The 27622-nt window shown below is 33.3% G+C and overlaps 1 protein-coding gene and 2 pseudogenes across 2 annotated transcripts in view; 1 reads left to right on the top strand and 2 right to left on the bottom strand.

Moving 5' to 3' along the window:
* The window catches only part of LOC149229069 (ABC transporter G family member 39-like), a 118755-nt pseudogene that overhangs the window by 38301 nt on the left and 52832 nt on the right, over nucleotides 1–27622 (top strand). The gene's annotated exons all lie outside the window — the stretch shown is intronic.
* LOC149229071 (bifunctional levopimaradiene synthase, chloroplastic-like) lies at nucleotides 152–7057 on the bottom strand (annotated as a pseudogene).
* LOC149229070 (bifunctional levopimaradiene synthase, chloroplastic-like) lies at nucleotides 13373–19114 on the bottom strand. Its single transcript, XM_089378448.1, has 16 exons — nucleotides 18948–19114; nucleotides 18717–18737; nucleotides 18527–18559; nucleotides 17646–17737; nucleotides 17246–17555; nucleotides 16902–17085; nucleotides 16581–16798; nucleotides 16370–16490; nucleotides 16169–16281; nucleotides 15834–16063; nucleotides 15506–15618; nucleotides 15179–15277; nucleotides 14865–15080; nucleotides 14443–14581; nucleotides 14086–14334; nucleotides 13373–13827 (listed from the first exon to the last, which is right to left on the bottom strand). Exons 1-16 carry the CDS (start codon nucleotides 19078–19080, stop codon nucleotides 13531–13533), a joined length of 2568 nt encoding a protein of 855 aa, XP_089234574.1. The 5' UTR covers nucleotides 19081–19114; the 3' UTR covers nucleotides 13373–13530.

Here is a 27622-nt window from a genome sequence, read left to right as displayed (position 1 = left end):
GATGGAAATGTCTCTTTAGGAACGCCTCATGGCTTGTACTTAACAAAAAAGACATCTCTAACAAATACCAATACTAGGCAACAACTCCTATGCCTGCGTTATTATAACGCTAACACAACATCATGAAGGACCTTCAATTGAAGAATTGAATCTAGGCAACCAGTTGGAAGAGGTAGTTTTTGACATGCTCCTTAATTTCCATATTATGTGGAAGTGTCAAATCATCTCCATCCATGTAAAACAACTGCATTATTCTCGAGGTTTCAAAAACCGGTCTCTTGCAACTATCTGGCACATCTCTTGTATTCACAAACTCCTTATTCAAGTCATCAAGAGTGTCATCCATGATAGTATAGACATGTTTGAGAGCTTCTTCTTCGAACATCTTAGGATGGTCCTTCATGTAACATTGTAAGGCAGAAGCCACCTCTCCTTGACCTCTTTCAGCCTGCATTTATATTTATCATCCATTTAATCATGAGAAGCAATTAAAGTATATGAATGGCCTAGCCTTAAATGGTAAATATTAAACATCATGCACTTAATTAATCATTAGTTCCTTGCTTTTCCATTTTTGACCTAGTATATCTGATTTAACTATTGCTTCTTCACATTTTTAGTTGAATATTGTTTCTTCATATTTTCTATTAAAAACCCATTATTTTCTTTAGGTGAATAAGATAGAAAAACAAGAAACCAATGATTGCCTTACCACATAATACTAGTATCAAATTGTAAGATGTTGAAAATATTAAGTACCTGATAATTTTTGGTGTCGTTCACCAAATGCCCTGTCAAACCCATGAGGTGCAAAAATATGGATTCACGACCAATTTTAGAGAGTACACCATCTATAAGAATCTCCCCAATGAAAAGAGTGTTGATGAGAACCATTGTTCCTAGCGCTATCGACACACTCGCGTTCTCTGTGTATTCATCATAGGAGAGCAAGTATCTAGCTACAGACCATTCTACTTATTTGGTATACACTGCTAGCTAGACCTGCCACTGCCATATACCATACCATATAAGTGAATGATGAATCTATAATCAATATTAAACTACATTACTAGAAACACTTAATACATACAACTTTTTGAATGTAGCCTAGAACGTCACGCCCCTACCTCTTATGTCCTTCTTGAGATATTTCATTAAAAGGATTGTAAAAACCCTTGAAACATATGTTCATGTCTTATGGCATTTGATCTACTAGCCATAGATCCCATATAAAACAAAACCAATATATAGATTAGTTGTATCATAATAATAAATGAAGAGTGTAGCTGAGTTTACACTTTATCTGATTGAGTTTAATTATGTATGAAGTACATATCTTTTTTTGGGAAGATCTGAGATTAATTTTATTATGGATGACTTTTCAAAGATTCAAAATTTCAAATCAAGAAAATTCAAGTATATATTTCGAATCAAGAATATATATATTAGATAAACAGTTCAAATTCAGAATGATAAAGTACATCAAAATTTCAAACGGAAAAATGAAAAAGATAAAACGTCTTATTAATCCCCGTCACAGGCAAGGCAGGGACTATAGTAATCGAAATGGTGACATTTAACATTAATTTAAGTTGCTTATTATGACCAATAATGAGTTATTATCGCGAATGACCAAACTTTTTTTTACAGAAATCGCTTTGATCATCTTATTTGGCCTCTTCCCAAGGTGGGAGGCCAAAACCATAGGTTATATTCTTCTTTTCGGTGGAAATTTCACTTCGAATCTGGAGAAAGAGTAAACTAATGCTAGTATTAGTTAAAAACATTAAATGCTATATCCATGAGGCTAACTTTAAATCACTCCCAGCTTCAAAAGAAATGTTCACCACTTTATGTTCACCGACTTCTTACATGTAAGTGGCCACTGCTTTCCACATGTTCGTCTATGGAAGGCATATGTCTTGTATGCCTACCACCAATTTCCACCTCTTCAATCTAGGTGCCATACCCCATAACAATTGTATGATCAATGAACCCTTTGCTACACGCAGCCATCCAGTTGGCTACCCAATTGCCCAGATTGGGTACATGTCCTTCTGGCTAGAAATACCTCCTACTGGCTATAAGCGGAAATGAAAAATGGCTCAGGGGTATGTTTAGCATGTAACATGGATGGTAGGTGGGATGCACCTGGGTCTGGTAAGCATGGATGGCATTCTTGTAAGTAATATGCTCGTACTCTTTCTGAACCACTCCCTTTTTGTAGCTTCCTGTTGAATAAGTAGACGCTTCAAGCAGTGGTAGGCATGTATGACATGCTAGTAAGTAATATTCTCGTACTCTTTCTGAACCACTCCCTTTTTGTAGCTTTATGTTGAGTAAGTAGATGCTTCAAGCAGTGGAGGCTTGTTCCGCGAGGCTGCACGAGCTAGGATTTATTTCTATACTTGCATACCCCTCAAGAATACGGACTCCCTTCGCGTCCTGTGAGTAAGTCCAGGTAGTTAAGCTCCACTCTGCTTTTCATTACCTTATACTCAAGATATCTCTGAAATTGGGGAGATAGAAAGCAGAAGCAGCATGAGCACTGTGTGAAGAGAAGACATTGATTTTCTTTAACTAGTGAACCTTATGCTTAGGTTATCTCTAAAATTGGGGACATGGAAAGAAGAAGAAACATGAGCAGTAACATGATCATTGTACGAAGAGAAGCCATCTGAGCACTGCACAAAGAGAAGCCATCAATTTTGAACACCTGAACCTTAAGAAATATGTTTCAAAGATCAACAACAATGACAAATATATATGTTTCAAATATTTGTTTCAAACATCAACAAATGATAGTGGCGGGTAGGTTTTGTCAAAAAGATTTCAAAATTTTCAAATATAATAAACTTCATCAAAAATTAATTTTGATTATTTTTCAGATATAGGAATTACTACATATTTACACTTATTGATGCTCTAAGACTCTGATCCTTTGAGTCATTTATTAATATTGTAATTAACAAATGCATTCAATGTTGATGGTTAACATGCTTTCTTATTTTATTTCTATGGTTATGCCCAGAATTACATTATTTCCTTTCAAAGACTATGGCCCTTTGATGTGCATGATGTGAACAATTGCAAGAGCTTGGAGTTTACTAGGGAATGCATTGTCGATTCTTATTGAGTGCAGGGAACAGAGGATAATTACAGAGCAGGATGGAAAGGCTTCAAAGGTGGTTACAAAGGTTAAGGACACGGAGGTTCCCCCAATCCATTCTTTCTCCTCCCATATCCCATTATCCCATTTGTCTCATGGTTGCAAAAGGGTTGAGACCAGTGAAAGGGGAAAATCTAATCATTCTCTATCTGTGTGAATAGAGAAACATCCAGGAATGTCTCATGTTTATGTTCACTTTATTCCCATTGTCATGGAAATACGGTTATCATACAATACCCTATATGGTTATGTTGCATTATTCCACACTATGTCTATGATTACAAGTACAATATTCCCATATGTAAAAGAGTCATCTATTACCATTACTTATTACAGGGAAATAAGTAAAAGTTATATGGAGTAGAGTATTACTAAGAAATATCACATTACCCTACATGAAGCTCATACTCGTTGAATTCTATAATTAAAAAATGCATTCATTGTTGATGGTTAACCTTCTTACCTCGTTTGAGAGAGATTTCTGGATTACCTTTGTTAATGGTTAACCTGCTTACCTCTTTTTACAGAGATTTTCAGACTACCTCTTAACTCTGTCCTTCTAGTGCTCAAACCTTCGTATCCAAAAAAATTATTATTATAGAGATGGAAATAGCATCAATCTCTAAGAAATGGCCTGTCCCTCTTCCATATTCCCATTGCTCCTCTTGACACAATTGTTCGTTGGTTTTATTGTTTTCAAAATAACGCTCAGACACCTCGCAGGCTAAGTGGTCTCATGCAAGTATACTAATGTACCTTTGATTTTCAGTTTTTTTCATTTTTTTCTACCTTTTATGCGCAGGCTAAAACACAAAGACCTAGATTGGAGCAGTCTGTATTATAACAACCATTCCTTCCTTGCTCACGAGAGGTCGTCCATCATATACTCCTTATTAGAGCATCCTTTTAGTGCTTCAATGGAATGAACCTTACCAAAGTATTATTATGGTTCATTTGTGTGTCACCTTCAGGGAAAGAGTTTGTCCTCAGAAACACAGGTTCTACAGGCCCAGGTTAGTTACTGCTCTAGAGTCAGTTACCACTACAGAGACCTCTTCCCTACAGAAGTTGATTGCATCATTCTAAAATATTCTAATGCCTCATCCACCAGCGTCATCAACACTCAAGCAATTTTATGAAGCAACATATGGCCAACTTACCAGGATGAGGGTCTTACCAGTTCTCTGCATGAAATTGAAATTTGTCTTTCATATCCAGGCTCAGAGGTTTTCATGCATACAAGTATCTTTGGTAGCCAGCCTCAGGTGTTACCTCAGTGTTTAAACATGTATTCACTAACAAAGTCGTGTCTTACCTTTTTGCTGCAACTTACCTCAGTGTTTAAACACGTATTCACTCACAAAGTCGTGTCTTACCTTTTTGTTGCAACAAACAGTAAAATAAGTTAATTTTCGGAAATGCATATCGTGCTTTTTATATTGGTCATTTTTAATATTATTTTAAATGAATAAAACAGGTGGAATTTTGATCATAGCATCTTACTCCGAGTATCTAAGAGTATGACTCACTAGATCTTCGTATTCAAATGCCCCTTGATGACCATACAAAACCAAGAATCATCCCCAACTTTATATTTTGAATCCTTTTATCATAAATATTATTATAAATACGCTTTTTTAAAAGCTTGACTTGTTCTATCATGGAATAAAACTAACGATTTATTTAGCCAAGGATGTCATTATCTAGGCTCTTTTCCTAATTTTGTACTCAAAGCTGTTACGTGTTAATATCAATACAGGATTCCGTAGTATGGACTCTGCAACGTAATGTTCCGGATCATAAATCATTTAACGCGAACTCAGTAACCTGGACTAAATATGTCAATCCAGGTTACTTAGCTCTATGTAAGCTCATCTTGGTGTAGACTAGTACATGTTACTCCATGCTCTCAGTAATTAAGCTTTTCATGTAGAAAACAATTGATACAATAGTATCCATGTTACCTCCTGGAGCTCATTAACCAAGTATTAGAAACGCAGTGACATATAGCTTGAACATGATACCAATAGTTTTTCAACATTGTGGAGTATGTCAATGTTTACAGTTCATAACTATTATATAAGAACAAAGTGGTTACTTCAATACAACTTTGAGCACGTCACTGCTCTTAGTGAGCTATTAATCTGAGTGCAGTCATAGGCTTGCAGCCATACTCGTGCATGTGAGCATATCAGGCATTACTCACTTGCTTAAGAGATCCATAGCAGGAGTATCCATGAGCTTACTCATATTCACCACTGTACTGAATTGGAATAGGTGCAATTTTTCGAAGTAATGTTAAGGGATGCCACTCTATCAAAAAAGTTACAGCTAGTAATGCATACTTACAACCATGAATTACGTATTATAACATAGTTGTAGAACCACTTGCTTAAGAAACCCTAGTGTATGCCTAATAATGAGCTTTCTTGATTACTGGTATATATTATTCTTTTGACAGGTTAATGGAATAAGTTCCTGATGTACTCTATAAAACTATGTCATGTGGCATTCCTGAATAGTGACACTTAACCAGCGAATGATTAATTTCTTCTACCATTGACTAGAACTACTGGATCTTGTAATCATTTCTAACGCTTAACACTAAATAACGTGCAACTTAGAACAATAAGAGGATCTGAATCCATATATTATTACATAAACCATGTCTTTCGTTGCTTCATGTTACTCTAATACCCTAGCTCTCTTGTATCCATATATTACATAAACCACGTCTTTCATTGCTTCATGTTACTCTAATACGCTAGCTCTCCTGTTTCAGGAGCTCTGATTTCTTATCCTGGTACACATGTAACCAGGCTCTACTGCTTAATCGATGAATCACTTAAGCACCTTATTGCAGACATAGAATTAGTAATGTTTCATTCCTTTCACCTACAAGAATGAAAACCTATAAGTCCTAGATTTCTTCCACTCGCTAAAAGAGACTAAGACACAACAGGCACGGACTTGCTGCCTCTGCAGCCCTTCTTGTTTTTATATATTCTAATAATCAAACCCATTTACAAATTCCCAGAAAAAAGATAAAGTATCTCTCTTTATAGATTTTACAGATTTCAATAAATTATCTATTTCTTTATAGATTTTACCTATTTTAATAATCAAGCCAATTGGTAAAGTATATACAGCTTGGCAATAAAGTACCTTTCCTTTGAGAAAAACTTGAAATAAATAAAACGTTTAGCTTTTCACATATTATGAAAACAACTTAAGATTGTCCAAATTTCCATGACCATCATAAATATCATCTAATATAAATGAAATTAGATGTTTTTGTGTAAACTGCTCTGTAGGTAGCGAACTCTGGCTCAAACAAAAATGATGCTGGTGAAAAATATATTTCAGCCACACGTTCTTGAGTGAAGCCCAGCTCCGAGAAACCCGATGAACTCCACCACCTTTGAACAATGCAATACAAAATATATTGTTAGCTATGAGTAAGGAAAACAGACTTAACATGAATGAAAAATCAAATGCAAATGTGGAGTATGTAGCACCTTCGAATATCTTGAAGCTCTTGTCTGTAAACATTGCACACGATTGAAGTCCAATTTTGCTAATTCCAAATATTTTTGGTTGGAAATGTTTGGCATCCTAGTAGAGGGAGTTACAGAGGGAAGTATATATTAATGGAGGTTTTACAGAGATGAAAAAAATAAAAATTTAATAATTTATTTCTGTATATATATTTTTTTTGTTACAAACCGGAGTTGAACGAGTATATTTATTTTTCCATAATACTAATGGAAAAAAACTGAAAAACTCAATCATACGATCTTGAAAATGAAAATTGCAAAAGGGTTTTATTAATCTTACATCATTTGGTACATAATTTTCAATGTAGCTTCTAGCCTCAAGCCTTGGCATACTTCTATGCTAGGATATTTGAGTGCATATTCCACCTGGAAAATTAATTGTCAGACACCAATGAAAGATTCTTCCCCTGTTAGGAGATTTTTTCATTTTTTTCTAGACTCTTTCCTGTACTCTTTTGGGTTTTTTTCTAAACAATTTCTCCTTTGCTATCAGTGTTGCCTGATAAGCATTGTCCACCATATTCAGGGGTAAAAGGTTAATTTCATCTTGTATTTTATATCTCAGGCCATTTATGTACTTGGCCAGCATCTCCACATCTTCCTTGATGTGGCCTACTCTGATATTCAACCTATAGAATTCTTTTGTATATTCTTTCACTGTCATGGACTTTTGCTTCAAATTTTGTAGCCGTCTGAATAAGTTTAATTGGTAATTCATGGCATAAATTTGCTCTTGAATTTAGCCATCATTATGTTTTAGCTTTTAATTATTGTTTTCCCTTTTTTTTCTTTAATCTTCCTACAATTCATCCCACCATAGTGATGCATGTCCCGCCTACTTAACCTTTTGGTTCTCATAATCAAAATACTTGTCTAAAGTGTTGATCTAATCCAACAACGATTCGACATTCAAATTGTCATTATACAACGACACTTTCATCTTTGGTCTAAACTCAACCTTGGTAACCAACTTTATCAGTTGTTCATCTAGTTGCTCCCTTCTTGGAGTTACCTCCATCTCTTCCATAGAACTTGTGTCCTCACTCTCACTGACATCTTCCACATCAAGTTCCTGTCTTTGAGGCCTCCATTCTGGTTTGGATACTCCTCAATTCCAATCTCCGGTCCTCGTCCATTCCACCCCTTTCTCAACCTCCTCTTCTAAGTGACAACAGAATCCTTAACAGCTCCTCAAATTCTATTACCAATTACAGGGCTTGCACAGCTCAATTGCTTGTTGGAGAATCTAATCCCAACAACATGTTAGGTGTCAAAACCGTCCCTCCAAGTGTCCCAGTTCAGTTTGAGTTAGTCGAGTTTAACTCCAGTCATTTATTACTGATGTTTCCAATGTAATCTTATTTAAGTGATTCGCAATACTCAAAAGAGAAAGTCCTCTCCTCCACATTTTGTTCTCTTCAATTTTTGTTATGGTATCAAAGCTCAGCGTGTGTAAAACTCCTTGAGAGCAACAAAGAGAGACGAGTTTGCATAAGACTCAGTGAGAAAGCAGTTGAGAACGCAGTAGAAGTGATTGAAGAGAAAGCATAAGCCTCTTTGACAACACAAGTTTAGCGTAAGCCTCTTTGAGAGGGCAACAAAAATTTGAAAAAGCTTGCAAAGAAGCAACCAGAAAACCAAGACGCCAGAAAGCAAGCCAAAGGCGAAACATATTGAATTTTTTTTTTGGAGATTAACGCTTTCCATGTGTTAAAACTAGTGCGTTAGTAACCTTACTTAACATTGAGAAGTCATAGAAGAAAGCGCGTTAATCGAGCTTTCCTTGCATCATTTTCAAATTGGCGCGGGTTGGTTGTGATGAACAGTGCGTTACTGCACTAACACCGGCTTTCAGTCTCGACAATGGCTTTAGCACGCGGGATAGTGGCACCTGCAGCTGCCTTATAGCTCACCGAAAAAATCAATGGTATCCGCCGGTGCGTCATAGATCTACAGCAAAACGAGCCGTCGAGGTTGTTTTCAAACGTGATCTACTTGAGGTCGTCGAATTTTGAAGCGGAATCTTCATACGAAAGAAGCATTCCAATCGGGATTGAAGCCGAGTCTTTATACGGAATGAGCATTCCAATCGGAGCGCAAATAAAAAAGGTGAAAGGAGTATGATCGTATTATTTTGAATGGGCTTATTTCAAAATTTTAAAATACCTTTTATGAATTTGAATGTGAAATGAGATTCATATTATTTATAAATGGCTCATGTAATCTTTTTAAATAGACTCCACGAGATTTGGAAAAGGGATCATGCAATGTTTCTAAAAGGGCATTATATTGTTTAAAAGAGGTTTTTTTAAGAGGGAATTAAAAAAAAGATTTGTGAAAGTTTTTGAGAAAGTAAGGTTTTTGTAGAGCAATTTGTAGACTTTTTTGTTTGTGAAAGCCAAGAAGCATTTGTTTTGTTTGTTGAGTTGTAGTCAGTGAATGCTCAAATGGGAAAAGCCAAGAGGCTGAGAAAGTCAAAGAGACTACATGAGATGTTTGAGATCTTTTTAGATCTGGAAGTGAAGAGGCAAAAGGATGCCTTTGCATTGAAATGCATAAAAGAATTTGTCGATGACAACATTCTACCCTTGATTTCAGAAGCCAAGACAGCCAAGGAGGCTTGGGATACCTTTGAAAGGTGTTTTGGTCCAAGGGGGAGTATTGAAATTGAAGATGAAGGTGGATCTATAGCAGCAGATCTACATCTAGATGAATGGATTGTTGAAACCCACTGTGCAGAGCCACACGTGGATGATGTTTGTGAAGAAGTCGCAGAAGCGAGAGAGAAGGAGCACATAGATGCTCGTGAACCCCACTGTGCACAACCACAGGTGGACGGAAACTTGGTGATTCCAGCAACAGAGCTTGCTCGGGACAATGAAACTGCCACTGGAGCAGTGAATGCTATGATGAATCCAACAATTAATATTGTTGATGTGAAGAATTTTTGGCTAATGATGAATGGTTGCAGGGGATGCAACATAAACATCATATTGACATGATGTTATTTGGTGAGAGAGTTGAAGACAACCTATTTGCAGTAGTACAGGTTAGTACAGAAACAAAGGCAAAAGCAAAGAAGGAAGCCCAAAAAGAGAAAACAGAGATAGATGCAGAAGCAAAGCTAGAAGTACAACAAGAAAAAACTCTCATTGTAGAGCAAAAAGAACAGAGCCAATGTGGTTTTGTAGATGTTTTTAAACTTACCATTGATTTCAAATGTGCAGGTACACAGAATGACGATGAAGAAGAATTAAATTTTCTTGAAGCATGACTTGCAACACCATGTCTAGATGAAGTATGCATAGATGCTGCAGAAATGACCCTTGAAGAATGCTTGGATGGTGAAGAAATTAATGAAATATTCAGGTATTGGAGTCCTGAATAGATGAAATTATATTATGGTCTAATGTTGCAGCAGATTGAAGATGAAAAGCGCACTACAGAAGATAATATGTGGCAACAGCCCGCATACAACTAGTTTTTTGAAGAAATTCAAGATATGCTTAGATAACCTAGAAGAATGGAAGACATGCACCAACAAATGAAAAAATTGAGGTTTGAAGGATACAACAAAGAGAAAAAGTTGAAACAATTTAGAGGCTACAGAATCAAAAGAGAAGAAGAAAAGATAAAACCAATTTTTAAATTGTAAACCTAGCTAAGACAAAAACCAGCTTGTATCTTAATTGAATTTTTTATGTGGTTCTAATTAAAGGGGAGTGTTGGAGAATCTAATCCCAACCACATGTTAGGTGTCAAAATAGTCTCTCCAATTGTCCGAGTTCAGTTTGAGTTATTCAAATTTAACTCCAAACATTTATTACTTATATTTCCAATATAATCTTATTCAAGTGATTCCTAATACTCAGAAAACCAAATCCTCTATTCCACATTTTGTTTTCTTCAATTTTTGTCATTAATCTTATACCACTTTGACACAATGTAAGCATGGCAGCTCTCTTCCCCACAAACCCATTTATTCCTCGTTTTCCGTCGTGCCTCCTTTTCTCTTTCTAATAATTTTATATTTAAAATTGTTTTACTCAAGCGCGATGCCCACTTTTATTAAGAGTAGGGTAGTAGGTTTCGTTGACTTTCTGAACTTGCGTCACCCCCGACTACGCCTACAGGGCTCACGCAGGGCCGAGTTCAACACTCCAAATTTGGTTGGGGTTGGGACCTCTGTTCTATTCTTGTTTTATTTCACCCGACTCCTCTTACGTGTGACTATACGATGCCCGACCATTAAGGTTTTTGCACTCCGCGCTTAGTTTGTACAGTGGATTTGAACCAATTAATACATCAATACGAGATTCCAGTGAGAACATTCAACTGCACAAAGACACTGAAACGTATATATATGTTTTTTTCTCGTTCCCCTGAGGCCTTTGGACATAAATGTATATATACACAACAAAGGAATGATCTTCAAAATAAAACACGGAGACGTTGGCTAATAACACCTCCCTAAAGTAATAGCTGGCTTCTCTAGAAGGTTTCTACTAACAACAAAAATAGTTGTTACAGACAAAGGGGCATGTAAATAAATAGAAAAAAGACATTTTCTTATAAGGAACACATGCAAAATTTAAGAGATATTTAAATGCCTAAGGAGGCTAGCACTCATTGCATTTACAAAATGTAATTTTTTATTTTTTTCGCATGAAAAATACATTTTTATATATTTGAGTGAAAATTACACTTTTATATGTTAAAAAAACAATCAATTTAAATTATTTTGTATTTTTTTTAATGAAAATTCCATTTTTATATGTAAAAAAACAATTAATTTAAATCATTTTACATTTTTATATGAAAAAAACAATTAATTTAAATGTAAAATTTATATGATTTTCAACATTTTAAAATCATTTTATTATTTAAAAGAAATAATTATTAGTTTTTTGGTTTATTACTTATTTGATCATGTATAAATGCTTTGTTAAACATACAACTTTTTATATTTTAGTTATGTAGTTTCTTAACATGGATAATAATACATCTAAATCAAAATTTGGAAGGCTAAAAAATTTAAAATATAAAACAAAAGCTAAAAAAAAATACTTTGTTTTTTTTATATTTATATTATATATTATCTAAAAAATAATTAGATATATAAAAATAATTAGATTTCATAAAATGTTGAGTACATCCGTTTCATGGAAATGTCTTTTTAAAAACGCCTCATGGCTTGTACTAAACAAACTAGCAAATACCAATTCTAGGCAACAGCCCCTATGCCTGATCCTATGCCTCCGTTATTTTTTCTTTTAAAGAAACTTTATTGTTTAAAGGACTAAAAAAAGTCTTTCCCTTTTTAAAATATTTTATTGTTTTAAAAGGGTAAATATATATACTTCAAATTTCAACCATAAGTAATTAATTTTTTACAATATTATAATATCATATCATAAAGTTTACAGGTTGATGTTAATGATAAACATTAAAAGTCAATAATAAATATATTTTGTTTTAGGAATTTAACAAATATAAGTATATTTTATTTTAGGAACCTAATAAAAATATATTTATTTCAAATAAATTTTTATTTTTCATCTTAAGAATAATTTATTATTTCAAATAGTAAATATATGGTATATAATTTGTCTACAGCTCTTAGAGGGATCAATCTCTTTTTATTCTAAAAGAGGTTTGTGTTTGATCTTTTCATTCTAAAAGAGGTTTGCATATCAATAGATTTGATCCCTATAAGAGCTCGGGAGTTAAGATGTATCTAGGCTGGCTTAATTCCCCCTTTAAATAGGCTATAGTCCACATGAATACCCAGTGTCAATACCATGGGTCATTTTTATTTTTATTTTTATTTTATTTTTATAAAGTTATTTTTATTTTTATCTTATTTTGATTGAGTTAAAAGGTTTACATTACATTACGCTACAACACTTAAGAGCACCTACTTTAAATGTCAGCTCTAAGAGTTTAGCTCATCAGATTGAGTCTTTGTCTTTAAACCACCTCTAATGTTGAGAGGTCACTAGGTATTTATTTGATTATGTTTCACAGTTCAATTCTCTAGACATAGTCTTTGTCTTTAAACCACCTATGTAGGTCACCATTTATTTATTTGATTATGTTTCAAGGGTTCAATTCTCTAGACACTCTTAAAATCATGCTATGTGTACTTGAGCCAAATTAGACACTCTTGAAATCATGCTATGTGTACTTGAGCCAAAATATAATTAATAGACAGAGTCTTTGTCTTTAAGCCTCTTTAAGCCACCTCTGTTGTTCAGAGGTCACTATTTATTTATTTGATAGTCTTTGTCTTTAAACCACCTCTGTTGTTCAGAGGTCACTATTTATTTATTTGATTATGTTTCACGGGTTCAATTCTCTAAACACTCTTGAAATCATGTTATGTGTACTTCAGCGCAATTATAATTATTTTGTTTTATTTTTTATTGATAGGTAAAACATACAACCTCCATTTATGTCGAATTTTCCTTTATATTTTGATTTTGTAGTTATGAAATAATAATCAATCTAAATCTAAATCTAAATTTAGAGTGCTCAAAAATTAAAATATAAAACAAAAGCTAAAAAATTTACTTTGGAAATAAAATTTTCCAAATATGTTATATATTATGTAAAGATAATTGGATACCATAAAACGCTGAATCCATCTGTTTGATGGCAATGTCCCTTTAGGAACACCTCATGGCTTGTACTAAACAAACAAGACAGCTCTAACAAATACCAATACTAGGCAAAAACTCATATGCCTGCCTTATTATAACGTTAACACAATGTCATGAGGGACCTTCAACTTAAAAATTGAATCTAAGCAACCGGCTGGAAGAGGCAGTTTTTGACATGCTCCTTAATTTCCATATTATGTGAAAGTGTCAAACCGTCTCCATCCATGTAAAACAACTGCATTATTCTCGCCGTTTCAAAAACCAGTCTCCTGCAAGTGTCGGGCACATCTCTGTTATTCACAAACTCTCTATTCAACTCATCAAGAGCATTATCCATGACAGTATAGACGTGTTTGAGAGCTTCTTCTTCAGACATCTCAGGATGGTCCTTCATGTAACACTGTATTGCAGAAGCCACCTCCCCTTGACCTCTCTCAGCCTGCATTTAAAGCATATGAATGGCCCTGTGTTAGATGGTAAATATTAAACATTATGCACTTAATTAATGATTGGTTTCTTGTTTTTGGTTTTTCATCTTTTACATTGTATACATGTTATTCTGATCTAACTATTGCTTCTTCATATTGTCAATTGAACATTGTTTTTAGATAAACAAAATGGAAAAACAAGAAGCCAATGATTACTTTACCACATAATACTTAGTATCGAATTGTAAGATGTTGAAAATACTAAGTACCTGATAAGTTTTGGTGTCGTTCACCAAACGCCCTGTCAAGCCCATGAGGTATAGAAATCTGGAATCGCGACCAATTTTGGAGAGTATATCATCTGTAAGAATCTCCCCGGTGAAAAGAGCGCTGATGAGAACCACTGTTCCCAATGCTATTGAAACACTCGCGTTCCCTATGTATTCATCATAGGATGGCACGTATCTAGCTGCAGACCATTCTGCTTCTTTGGTATACGCTCCTAACTGGACCTCCCACTGCCATATACCATACCGTATTAGTGAATGATGAAACTATAATCAATATTAAACCAAACTATAATCAATATTAAACCACAACTAAAATATGACACACTTAATACATACAACTTTTTGAATGTAGCCTAGCACGTCACGCCCCTGCCTCTTCCGCCCTTCTTCAGCGATTTCATTAAAAGTATTGTAAAAACCCTTAAAACATGTTTTCATGTCTTGTGGCATTTGATCTACCAAGGATAGATCCCATCTAAAAACAAAGCCAATAATAATTTAGAATAATAAAGTATGTCACAATTTGAAATAATAAAGTACATCACAATTTCAAAATGATAGAGTATCCGTCTCTTTATATATTTTACAGATTTCAATTGAGTATCTATCTCTTTATACGTTTTACAGATTTCAATAGAGTATCTATCTCTTTATAGATTTTACAGATTTTAATAATCAAGCCAATTTTTAAAGTATATACAGCTTGGCAATAAAGTACCTGCCCTTTGAGAAAAAGTTGAAATAAATAAAACGTTTACCTTTTCACAGATTCTGAAAACAACTTGAGATTGTCCAAAGTTCCATGAGCGTCATAAAGATCATCTAATATGACTGTGAAATTAGAAGTTTTTGTGTAAACGGCTCTGCAGGTAGCGAACTCTGGCTCAAACAAAAATGACGCTGGTGAGAAATATATTTCAGCCACACGTTCCCGAGTGAAGCCGAGGTCTGAGAAACCCGATGAATTCCACCACCTTTGAACAATGCAATGCAAAATATATTGTTAGTTGTGAGTAAGGAAGACAGACTTAATATGAATGAAAAATTAAATGCAAATGTGGAGTATGTGCACCTCCGAATATCCTGAAGCTCCTGTCTGTGTAAAAATTGCACACGATTGAAGTCCAATTTTGCTAATTCCAAGTATTTTTCGTTGGAAATGTTTGGCATCCTGGTAGAGGGAGTTACAGAGGGAAGTATATATTAATGGAGGTTTTACAGAGATAAAAATAAAATATTTTTGTTTTTTTAATTTATTTCTGCATATATATATTTTGTTGTTACAGACCGGAGTTGAACGGGTATATTTATTTTTCCATAATACTAATTGAAAAATATTGAAAAACTCAATCATACGATCTCGAAAATGAAAATTGCAGAGGGGTTTTATTAATCTTACATATACATAGTTTTTCCTAGCCAGACATCATTTGGTCCATAATTTTCAATGTAGCTTCTAGCCTCCAGCCTTGGCATACTTCTATGCCAGGGATATTTGAGTGCGTATTCCACCTGGAAAAGAAATTGTCAGACACCAATGAAAGATCGAATATATTAAACTGAGGAAAAAATATATATATAAAATTTTGTTGAACAATTTATTATAAAATTTGATATGATTTTCGTGCTTGTTCTATTAATCAAATTCTAAAATATGGTTATTTCCAAAATCTGGAATGGTTCGAATAGCCAAACTGATAACATAAAGAGGCAACAATATTATGTACCTCTCCCCGAATATTCTTTTTAAGAGCCCATTTGTCAAAGGCGCCCACATCCTCCAGAGCATTCCTCAGATACCTTTCGGTACAGAGTTTTGCTTCTTCCATGATGGTTTCTCCCGGAAATGCAACGTGTGAACAACGATTGACATTTAACATGTCTGTAACTCCTCTCTGTGTTTGACCCAAGAAGCAGAAGAACTCTCCATTCTCATCTCTAAAAGTTTTTAAAACATCTGCCAAAAATGTTGGTTGCAGAGTTCAACAAACTGAATGAATTCAAAAACAGGGCCATTGGCACAATTCCCAGCAAAATATAACTCTTTACACCATCAATTTACCTGAGGATACATTGTATCCATGCAGTCTCAAGATTCGAAGGCCCATGGCTGTATCATCGATATCAGGGACAGGATTCTCTCTCGCCCATCCAATTCCTCTTTCGTCCCAGTGGCTGCACAACAATTTCACATATAATAATTATCAGGTATTAATGAGCCGATCCAGACCTGACTCGTTTAGAATGCCCAAAGACATGATACCTGTAAACATAATCCAATGCGTCCTTGATCTCCTCTTTGAAATGGTGATCGATCCCTAGCCTCTCAACAGTATCAACGGCCCACAGACGTTCGAATAGATCAAGCGGATAGTGACAAGGAACTGCAAAAACAAATTCTTCATTCTTAGCATTTTTCACAAATTATATAAAATGAAAAGGGCTTTCCTGAAATCATATTGTCATCTTGATACCATGGTTTCCGAATTTCTTCAAGACAAAATTCAAGAATTCCAAGCATTTTTTGTTCCCTGTACGCATGAACACAGCCGCTGTAGATGCTGGCGAGCTGAGGAATGACCCATCCTTGGATTGAAGTTTCATTATTTTCTCCCACTCTACTATTTCTTGCAGGCCTTCCAAAGAATACAGTAACGTTGTTGGTAAGGCATAGAGAAGATCAGGAGGAAGCCTGATCCAAACACCACCAAGGTAAAAGGTAAAGTTAATCGGTTATCACTTTGAGAGATGGAAAATTTATCAATGACAGAGGAGAATGGTGATCAGATTCTAACCTTTGAAGCTTAGCCTCCCGCTTTTCAATGATTTGCTGGATGAAAGGCCATTCATAAGGCAGATCCAGACCTAAGGCTTTAGCTTCTTTTAGCATTGCAGGAAATACTATTTCAAATCCACTTGGCCTGTGGCTATCAGCCTCCTCCTCTATTTTTCCAGCTTGTGTCTTGAAAAATTCAATCCCTGAAATATGTACAAGTTAAAAACTCTTCACAGGAGAGAATATACCATAATTTTGTCACTGTGTGAAGACATCGCAAGGTCAAACCTGATATTAACATATTTCTACTCCAATCCACACATAATAAAAAAATTACACAAGGGCCTTGATCGATGTACAAACCTTTTTGTACTTGTGTGTCCCCAGTCTGCCATATAGTAAGAGTAATAATACATGCAAGAGTAGCTAGTATCCTGTCATATGCCAAGAAATAGAATTCTTCACCCCAAGAGCCATCTTTCAACTGATTTTGAAGAATCCATTCTAGTGTCTCAGGAAACTGAGGCTTCTCAGAGCCATCAACTGCTGGAATCCTTGCTACCCAAGCAGTGTCATATGCAGAGGGATTAGTTTCCCCATCGCCCATAGATCGAAACATATTCTTAATCTCGGATATTAATGTCTCGATACGCTTCTCGTCTGATGGTGCAACCTATAATTATTTCACGTCGTCAATAATAACAATGGAGGAAGAGCTGGTACAGTGATGGGCATTTAATGGACAGGAACTGAGATTACTAACCTTGTAAGATGGCATTAGAGATTCGATAACATGATCCTTCCAGAAACCTGGAGGGAATTCTTGTTTGACCAGTGGAGGAACTGGAAACGGATCTGAAGGTATCCAATTAAAACAATCAGGGAAAATGAGACAGTTAACATTTAAATTGAAAATTTATTTGCTGATCCATCACATAAATATTTAAAGATGAATCACATTTATTGGTGTGAAACATCCCTAACAAAATCACACATGTATTGGTTTGAAACATCTCTAACAGAATATCTTCAAGCTTCGAAACCTCTCAAACAAAATACCTATTTTCTTAAAGATGTATCACATTTGTTATTAGAGACCAAAATATCTTTCAAACATCCTTAACAAAATCACATTTGTTATTACAGACCAAAATATCTTTCAAACATCCTTAACAAAATCCAAAATCACATTTATTGGTTTGAAGCATCCCAAACAAAATACCTTCGCACTTTGAAACCCTTTTAACAAAATACCTATTTTCTTAAAGAGGTATCACATTTATTATTGGAGACCAAAATACCTTTGAAACATCCCTAACAAAATCACAATTATTGGTTTGAAACATCCCGAACAAAATACCTTCACACTTTGAAACCCCTTGGACAAAATACCTATTTTCTTAAAGACGTATCACATTTATTATTCGAGACCAAAATACCTTCACAATTAATGGTTTGAAACCTCGTAACAAAATACCTCTTTTTTTAAAGATGAATCACACTTATTAATTCAAAACGTAAATAACAAAATGAAGTAATTTCTCGACATAAATCGAATCCAGTCTTTTGAAAAATTTAAATTACTTTCTACCAAATGCGCTATGGCAGTTTTTTCAATAAACTGGTAAGGAAGAGAGGCTGTACCTCGTCCAACACAAGCAACGATCTTGCTTGGACCTGCATATCAAGATACATTAATCAGTTGAGCTGAAATTAATGTGAGAAAAAAATAACCATAATAGTTCAAGTGGATAATGGATATGTGAGAAAAAAATAACCATGATAGTTCTAGTGGATAATGGATAGTCTAGTTGGTTTGAAGTGTGATGTTTACCCAGCCTTTTTGCCTGGTTATCTGATGGAGAAGACATGATAAAAGGTTATTATTCTTCGCCTAAGTGCGGAAACATCAAAGGAACTATTTGTGGAAGTTATCTACTGACCTTTACTCTCATCCAAAACAGGAAAAGGAGATTATCATTCTTCAGTTAAATGTAGAATGATCAAATGATAAACAGAGCTATTTCTCAGAAAAACGCAATAGAAATTATATACTCAGCTTTACCCCATCGTAGGTACAAGCTTCTTCGTTTGCCAGCGCTGGTTCCTGCATTAAGCGAGCTGTGGAAATGTGGAATGCATTGTGTGGTAGCTCCAGTATGAATCTGGGATGACAATGAAGAGGAAGGCAAGGCCATCTTCACCGAGTTGCAGAGATTGAACTCAATGAGATGAAAAGTCATCTCATGATGATTTCCTATAAATAAGATTAGGTCTACATCCAGTCATCTTAAAGGAGTGTTAGTAAATATTTCTATTAATTTCTTTTGCATTATTATATTCAGATATATTTTGAAATTTAAATTATTTAAATAATATAATAATAAAATACTTTTTAACCTTAACTATTTAAATTTTGATGATGATATTGTAGGGTTAAAAAGTAGAGCAAAATTTTTAATTGAGAAAAAAATATTTTAAAAAATGAATGATATCGTATAGTTAAAAAGAAGAGTAAATTTATTAATTTATAAAATAAATATTTTAAAAAATATTCAATTAAAAAGTAAAGTAAAATTTTAAATTTTAATTTTTTTTATTTAAATAAAATTAGAAAAAATTATAATCCAAAATGTGTTAAATGAATTAAAAATTGTCATATTTACAAGTTTACAGTATAGAATTACACATATAAAATGAATAAGATATTTTTAGTTAGTAACACAATATTAAAACATTAATTAATTAAAAATTGTCATATTTACACGTTTACAATATAGAATTACGCATATAAAATGAATAAGATATTAATGTTCCCAGCAGTATCTTCATGCCAGTTCCCACCATTTCCCGGCTCAGAAGATGGGTGTCCTTAGTACCCTTGCTACTCGGGCCCTGAGGATTTCACACAAGAATAGCTTTGAGAAGGAAAAATCCCATCTACTGGATGTCTTTGCGGAGAATGGTTATAGTAGATACTTGGGTCAAAGGGCTTTCCTTAAAGCCTCCAGGAATTGTCTGACTAAAAGAGAACCTAGAGATCGTATTCCAGGTGTCCATCTTTCTTATGTTCAAGGGACCACTGATAGAATTGGCAGGATTCTCAAGAGGCATAATGTCACTGTGACCTTTAGGCACCTGAACACCATTCGTATGTCCCTCAGATTAGTGAAGGATCCTATCGACCCTAAGGATATGAAGGGCGTTTATATTATCCCGTGTTCTTGTGGGACCCCCTATATTGGGGAGACTGGTCGTTCCATTAATCAGAGGATTAGCGAACCCGCAGCGAATCTTAAGCATAGGAGAGTGAAGTCTTCCGCGTTGGCTGAACATGCTAAGAAAACCAATCATCATGTTTGTATTGAAGAGGCCAGTATTATTGCTAAGGTTTCACATTTCCATCATCGAAAATTCAGGGAAGCGCTTGAGATTGAAAAGAGACCAAGTAGTCTCAATAGAGACGATGGTTGGAAAGTCAGTAGGTGTTGGGTCCCTGCCCTCTCGTCCTAGTCGTTTTTCATCCTCTTTGGTTTTTTTTTTTTTTTTTTTATAATTACTATTATTTTATTTATTTTGATCTATTTGTTATATATATATATAATTTTATTTATATATTAAAATTTTATTTATTTTTTTTTATTATTTATTTATTTTTATTTATTTATTTATTTTTATTTTTTTTTTTTATTTTTATTTAACTAATTTATTTTAATTTTAGTGTGATTTCTATTTTTGTTTTCTCTTTTCTTTCTATTTCTTCTGATATTACAAGACCTTCTTATTTTGAGGTCCTTCTTATAACTATTTTTTTAACTAATTTTGGGTCCTTTTTTACCTTTTTGTAGTAATTAGCATACATTCTTTAAGGATTCTTCTAAATAATATTATTTTATTTATTCTTTTTATTTTATTGAGGCAATTACCTCTTCATAAGGTCTTTTTCCTATTATCTTATGGTAATTAACTTTGATTTCTAACCTAATTTCCTTTTATTTATTAATGAAATTTAATTAAAATTGTTATTTTTATATTAATAAAATGTAAATAAAATTATTATTTTAGGTCATTTATTTAACTAGCTGCCATTTAAATTATTAATCAACTTATTATTTTTAATGATTCTTCTAATTAATATTATTCTATTGAAGCATTTACCTTTTTCATAAGGTCATGTATTTAACTAATTTCCCTTAACTTATGATAGTTGGCCTTTTTGAACTTAATTACCTTTTATCTATTAATAAGAATTTAAAGAAAATTATTATTATTATTTATATATTAATAAAATTTAAATAAAATTATTATTTTCTATATTAATTTTTAGGTATTCTATAAGGCCATTTATTCAACTAACTTTCCGTTAAATTATTAATAATTTTTAATAATTATGTCTTTAAACAAAATTAAACGAATATAATGATTTTGACTTCTATCCTTGAGCTTGATCTATTCCATGTGATTTTCGCCGAAGAATCTAAGTACCCATGGGGGATTTGAACCAGTGACCTATAGCAAGGAGTGCCTTAATAGTGCACCGATTCACCATCAATACAAAACCCCGTGGGCTTCTTGTTTTTTAAAGTTAATTACATTCATTGAAGTTTTTAACCAATCACTTCAAAAGTATATCTTTTTCAAGTTAATTAGATTTCTTGAAGTTTTTACTCAATTATTTTAAGAATATATCTTAAAGTTATTGATTTGTTTTTTTGGTTATATATACATTTGGTAGGACTATATCTTCATTATGTTTAACTTTTCACTTTGATTTGCGGAATAGCACAAAATTTGAATCCAAATTTTCTAGTTCAATAAGACTTCATTTCCATAACCATTATTTTAGATAATTTAAAAAATATTATTATTTTTTCTATTTAAATTCAATTCTCTTAAATAAAATAAATAATTTGTAATGAAATTTATTATATTGTAACAAGTTTAAATATAGTTAAATTAAAGTAAACAAGTTTCTCTATGATGGCAACTAATCCATGATAATTTGAGTGATATGGATATTATTAAAATAACCCACAAGCATGTAAATTTGAGAGTCCAGATTAAATCTACAACGCTTAAATAGGATAATAGTAAGTATTGGCCTGAATTTTTTTATTTGATCATGCCCAAATGCCAAATATATTTAGTATATGGTTTTTAAAATTTTCAACTATTTCCAAACAATAAATAAAATTTAAATATTTAATTCTAATACATAATCGAATTATAAAAAATTTAAGTAAAAATAATTTTGTTTGAAAAAATTAAAATATAAAAAATTTAAGTAAAGATGATTTTGTTTGAGAATATGGTTTATATACAAATAAAATATAAATATAAAAAACTTAAATAAAAATGATTTTATTTAAAAATATTGTTTATATAAAAAAATATTGCGAAATATGTAAAACAATTAATATATCTAATAAAATGACATATTTAAAACTTAAACTCATTGTCATTCTACCTGAACTATAAATATTAATATTTTATTCGGGGACTTTGCAGTTTGAGGTGGTCCATTTATGTTAGAAGGATAGCGATTTGCAGTTTCACTTGGTGCATATATGTTAGAAGGCTTATTGTCGGTGAGGACACGCGTTCCTTTGCAGTTTCAGGTGGTCCATTTATGTTAGAAGGCTAGCGATTTGCAGTTTCACTTGGTCCATATATGTTAGAAGGCTAATCGCTATTGTCGGTGAGGACACGCACGCGTTCAAATATAAATGACCAACTAAGTATCAATATCATCGCTCTTTGACAGTCTGTGTCTACGGCGGTAATTGTTGGGCATTTCCTATTTCCAATCCTACTGCATATTTAATGCGCTTGAGATGCAGGGGCGATAGCCACTTGCACGGCGCGCGTTGCAGGTGGCTATCGCCCCTGCATCTCAACGTGCATTAAATATGCCGTAGGATTGGAAATAGGATCCGCCTAATTGTTGTGTGCAATGCATTAAAAATGTATTAAAGAGAAATCGGTGGTAGCAGGTACCTTACCTATTGGATGACGGCTGAAAATAAATAGGATGCAGAGTACAAAGTGATGCGAGAGTAAAAGGGATTGGATTATTGATGAAGGCTGAAAATAAATAAGATATAGAATGAAGGTTGAAAATAAATATAATATAGAGTACAAAATAATGTGCTGTACAGACTAAAAAGAACGGTACAAAATAGTATATATGTTATCATTATATAATAAAAATTTAAAAATTTCAGTTAATAATATTGAAGATAAATAAAATTATTAATTAAAAATAAATAATTTTAATTTATAATATTAAATTTTCAAAAAAATTTAATTAGTCTTAAGTTAACGTCAACATCAAAATTTTTTAAATACGTTATATCTGCCTACGGTAGGTATAATAACCATACGTTTGAAATTTTAGTATAATGCTTCTAATGTAATAATCATTTTTTCCAGTACGGTCTAATGTAATAATCATACGTTTGCAATGACGTATTGGATGTCCTATCATTTCGACTCTCAAGAATAATTATAAAATTCGCTAGAATTGAGGCAAAAGGTTTTATAATAACCATACGTTTGAAATTTTGGTATAATGTTTCTAATGTAATAATCATCCATTTGCAAGGACGTATTGGATGTCCTATCATTTCAACTCTCAAGCATAATTATCAAATTCGCTGGAATTGAGGAAAAGGTTCGGAAATAAGTCAATTTCATTCGGACCGCGAATAATTCATTGAAATTCAATTTGGCTCGTTCCTTTGAGCTTGTTGTTAAAGAAAAACAATACTTTTACTAAGAGTGTTTTCTAACGAGTTAGGAGGGCAGGTAAGTGAGGAGTGATGGTTTTGACTTTCTGTATATAACTCTTAGATATGTTGTGGTTTTATGAAGGGATGAAGTGTTCGCTTTGATTTGATTTTTTTTGGGTAGGAAATGAAATTGTTAGATAGTTATATTATGGTTTTATGAAAAGATTCATTTGCTTACAATTCTTAAGCATATAATGCTAAAGTTTTAACATATATAAATAACTGTGTATTTAGAAAAAGAAAGTTAAGGAAAATAGAAACAATTGTGAAATTAGAAAATTTTCATTTTTCAACTTCATTCTTGCTTTGCTTTGAAGAATTGCACAACTAAGAAAGCACGGAAAAAAGTAAACATTGAAGGAAACAATATATAGGAAGTCGATAAACTGCAACTATAGTTGCCAATAAACTGCAACTATAGTTGGCAAATTACACTAGCAAATAAGAAAGTCAAGAGTGGATATCTCCCCCTCTTGCTGATCTTCTATTTATAAGAAACAATGAAGTGAGTTACATCAATTAAATTATTATTTTGTGAGGCAGTGTCCGTAGACGGTGGTGATTGTTAGATCTTTGATGAGGTAAGGTGGTGTAAGAATGACAATGGTGATTGGAAGATGACGTGCGCTTGAAATAATTACCTTTCATACAATTATTTTCCCAAGGGTTTTGTAAATATGTATGCAAATTGGTTATGTAGAAATCCATACATATTTCATTATTGCTTACTAATTCTAGAATGAAGTGATACCTCGTATCAATATGTTTACCTTGTATCAATATGTTTACTCTTCTTACGGAAAACATGATTTCTTGATAATACAATAGCAAATTTTTTGTCACAGAAAATCTGAGTTGGTTCTTTCTGTTCATGCAACAATTCTTTCAAAATTCTTCTCATCCACACAGTTTGATATATTGTTGTGGCTGCAACATACTCTGCTTTAGCTGATGATAGAGTCAATGGATTGCTCATCCACACAGTTTGACATATTGTTGTGGCTGCAACATACTCTGCTTTAGCTGGTGACTGAAGTGAGTTACATCAATTAAATTATTATTTTGTGAGGCAGTGTTGCCCTTTCGTTTCTGTGCCCTTTCATTTCTGTAGACGGTGGTGACTGTTAGATCTATGATGAGGTAAGGCATTGCAAGAATGACAATGGTGACTGGAAGATGACATGTGCTTGAAATAATTACACTTAAATTCGCCAATTGTCCAATTACTCTATCAATTGTCCAATGCTCAACAAATTACATTTTAAGCTAGGTTCATAATACACATCATCAATTGTTCTTCTACCACCATTTCTAGTATAAACAATAATCTCTCCTTTACCTTTTAACACACCTTAATATCATTACCCAACATGACTTCAAACTGAACACTGGTGTCTAGATTGGAAAGAAAATATTTGTTTCCATTGATGTGATTGCTACAACTGCTATCTAAAAACAAAATATCATTGAAACATTCTTGAGTCACATTACAAATCATAAACACTGGCTTATGATTATCTTCGAATTCTTCTAAGATGTGTGCAGATTTCTTACTAGCATATGCCTACCTCTTCAAACACCTAGTAGCAAAATGGCCATATTTTTTGCAATAATAACATTGAATTTTAGACATATCATACCTTTGATTTCTTTGATGCCAAGTTCTATTGTTACTCCCCCTTAAATTAGAAGGACATTGCTGATATTTTTTTTCATGATCATAATTATCTTGCGCACGTCTTTGATCAACTACTCTGCTACCTCTTCCTCTATTACTCGATCTTTCTCTACCTCTTCCTCTATTAAATTGAAGCTGAGTTTTGAAGGCATTCACTCTTGATCACTCTCTCGTTTGAGAGGTTTTCTCCACACTGTTTCAATTGATTAACAACACTCATGACTTGAGTCATAAAAGCATCCACAATTTTACTGTCTTTCATTTTCACATTCTCGAAATCTCTTCTTAATTTCTGCAACTTGACGTTCTTCATTTTCAATACACCGTGATAACATGATTCTAGAGTGTCCCATGCCTTCTTCAAAGATTTTGCATTTGAGACTTTTGAAAGTATCACGTCATTTAAACCTTGATAAGGCCAAGAAATTTATTGTCCTTCTTTCTATTCTCTCTCAACAACGTCCGTTCAACACTGCTTCCTCGTTCGGATACCCATGAGTAACAAATCCCTAAAGAGCCTGAGAACACGACAATATTCTTATTCGAATAAACCATGAATGAGGGATCACTAACTAATATTAGTAGTTGTCGCCATCTCTCACAGAAGACCGAATTCTTAAGATAGAATGTAAGATTACTTTCACAATATTGCTATAGCTCTTCAGACTCACGAAAATTAAAAAAAAAAATGGCAACTTAGACTTATTCACTAGCAATAATAAGTGAATATGAAATACTCTCTAAATATGGATGAGTTGCTTATAACAATGGCCAAGTAAATTAAAAGCTAAGGCTAGAAAACATGATGTAGATGCTTCTCTACCCTGTAGAAAAATAATTTAAACAACATAGACCATTCTCCATAAAAAAACAAAACCAAGATACTCAAGATACTCACGGGTAGTAACTCAGTAGTAAGTCAAGATAATAACTTAACAATTAACTTTAAGGTGACGGAGCAAAGATTTATGTATGAAGAGAAAGTGGACTCATAATTCTGAAGTAAAGTCATATAAAGTGTTAAAGACAACAAAAAAACTGATAGCTAAAACACTAGTTTTGTATTGATATAAAAATTTGAATTTAAAATTCTTCCAACAAACAATAACTCACGGGAAGCTCAGATTTAGGGTACAAACTTTTGTATTGATATAAAAATTTGAATTTAAAATTCTTCCAACAAACAATAACTCACGGGAAGCTCAGATTTTAGCGTACAAAGTTTTGTATTGATATAAAAATTTGAATTTAAAATTCTTCCAACAAACAAAAACTCACGGGAAGCTCAGATTTAGCGTACAATCTTCTGCACTTTTGCTGGGGTCGTTGTAGCGATCACATCATGCAGCAAGGCTGTACCGCGCCAAAAATATTTGTTTTTAATGTACCTCTACGCCACTCAGCGACAATTCCTCAACAACACCAACTGTTTCGGTCAGAGGCGCTCTGTACAACATCTCTTTTCTTTTTCACAAGCCAAACGTCTTCTCAAATTCTGTCAGCCTCAACTCTCAGATTCCAGCACTCCACAAACTACAAACTGGCTCCGATACCAGACGAAAGAAACAATATAGAAGAGGAAGTCGATAAACTGCAGCTATAGCGGCCAAATTACACTAGCAAATAAGAAAGTAGAGAGTGGATGATGTTCACCTTTCACTGATCATTCTTCTATTTATAGCAGAAACTGAAGTGGGTTACATCAATTAAATTATTATTTTGTGAGGCCTTGTTGCCCTTTCATTTCTGCAGGCAGGCGGTGGTGACTGTTAAATCTTTGATGAGGTAATTGGGCGGTGGTGACTGTTAGATCTTTGATGAGGTAAGGCGATGCAAGAATGGCGGAGGTGACCTCCCCAAGTTAAAGAGCCATGGCGGTGTGCACTTGAAATAATTACATTTAAAAATATATAATAGTAAGGTTTCTAATTATGTATTTGGAAAAAGAAAACTCAGAAAAATAGAAACAATTTTCAAATTGGAAAATGAAAAATAATTACATTTAAAAATATATAATAGTAAGGTTTCTAATTATGTATTTGGAAAAAGAAAACTCAGAAAAATAGAAACAATTTTCAAATTGGAAAATTTTCATTTTTCAAGAAAATTAAGAAAAATAGAAACAATTGTTAAATTGGAAAATTTTCATTTTTCAATTTCTAAGACTGGAAAGCCAATAAAACAAGGAAAAAAAATACATTTATTTTCTAAATATATTTTTATATTGACCTGGTCTACATAAATAAATAAATTTAAAATAATAAATAAATT

This window comes from Pinus tabuliformis, chromosome J (assembly GCF_031772625.1).
Source record: "Pinus tabuliformis cultivar Carrire ecotype Pingquan chromosome J, CPIR1, whole genome shotgun sequence".
NCBI classification, from domain to species: domain Eukaryota; kingdom Viridiplantae; phylum Streptophyta; class Pinopsida; order Pinales; family Pinaceae; genus Pinus; species Pinus tabuliformis.
This window is presented reverse-complemented; position numbering and strand designations above follow the sequence as displayed.

What these genes read in the sequence shown, in the direction of transcription:
- LOC149229070 (XM_089378448.1), bottom strand. Translation starts at nt 19,080, where the DNA reads ATGGCCTTGCCTTCCTCTTCATTGTCATCCCAGATTCATACTGGAGCT. An exon ending in TGGATACAATGTATCCTCAG is followed by an intron (nt 16,064 to 16,168) that starts GTAAATTGATGG and finishes CATTTTTGGCAG; the next exon opens with ATGTTTTAAAAACTTTTAGA. An exon ending in TAGGCTACATTCAAAAAGTT is followed by an intron (nt 14,335 to 14,442) that starts GTATGTATTAAG and finishes GGTATATGGCAG; the next exon opens with TGGGAGGTCCAGTTAGGAGC.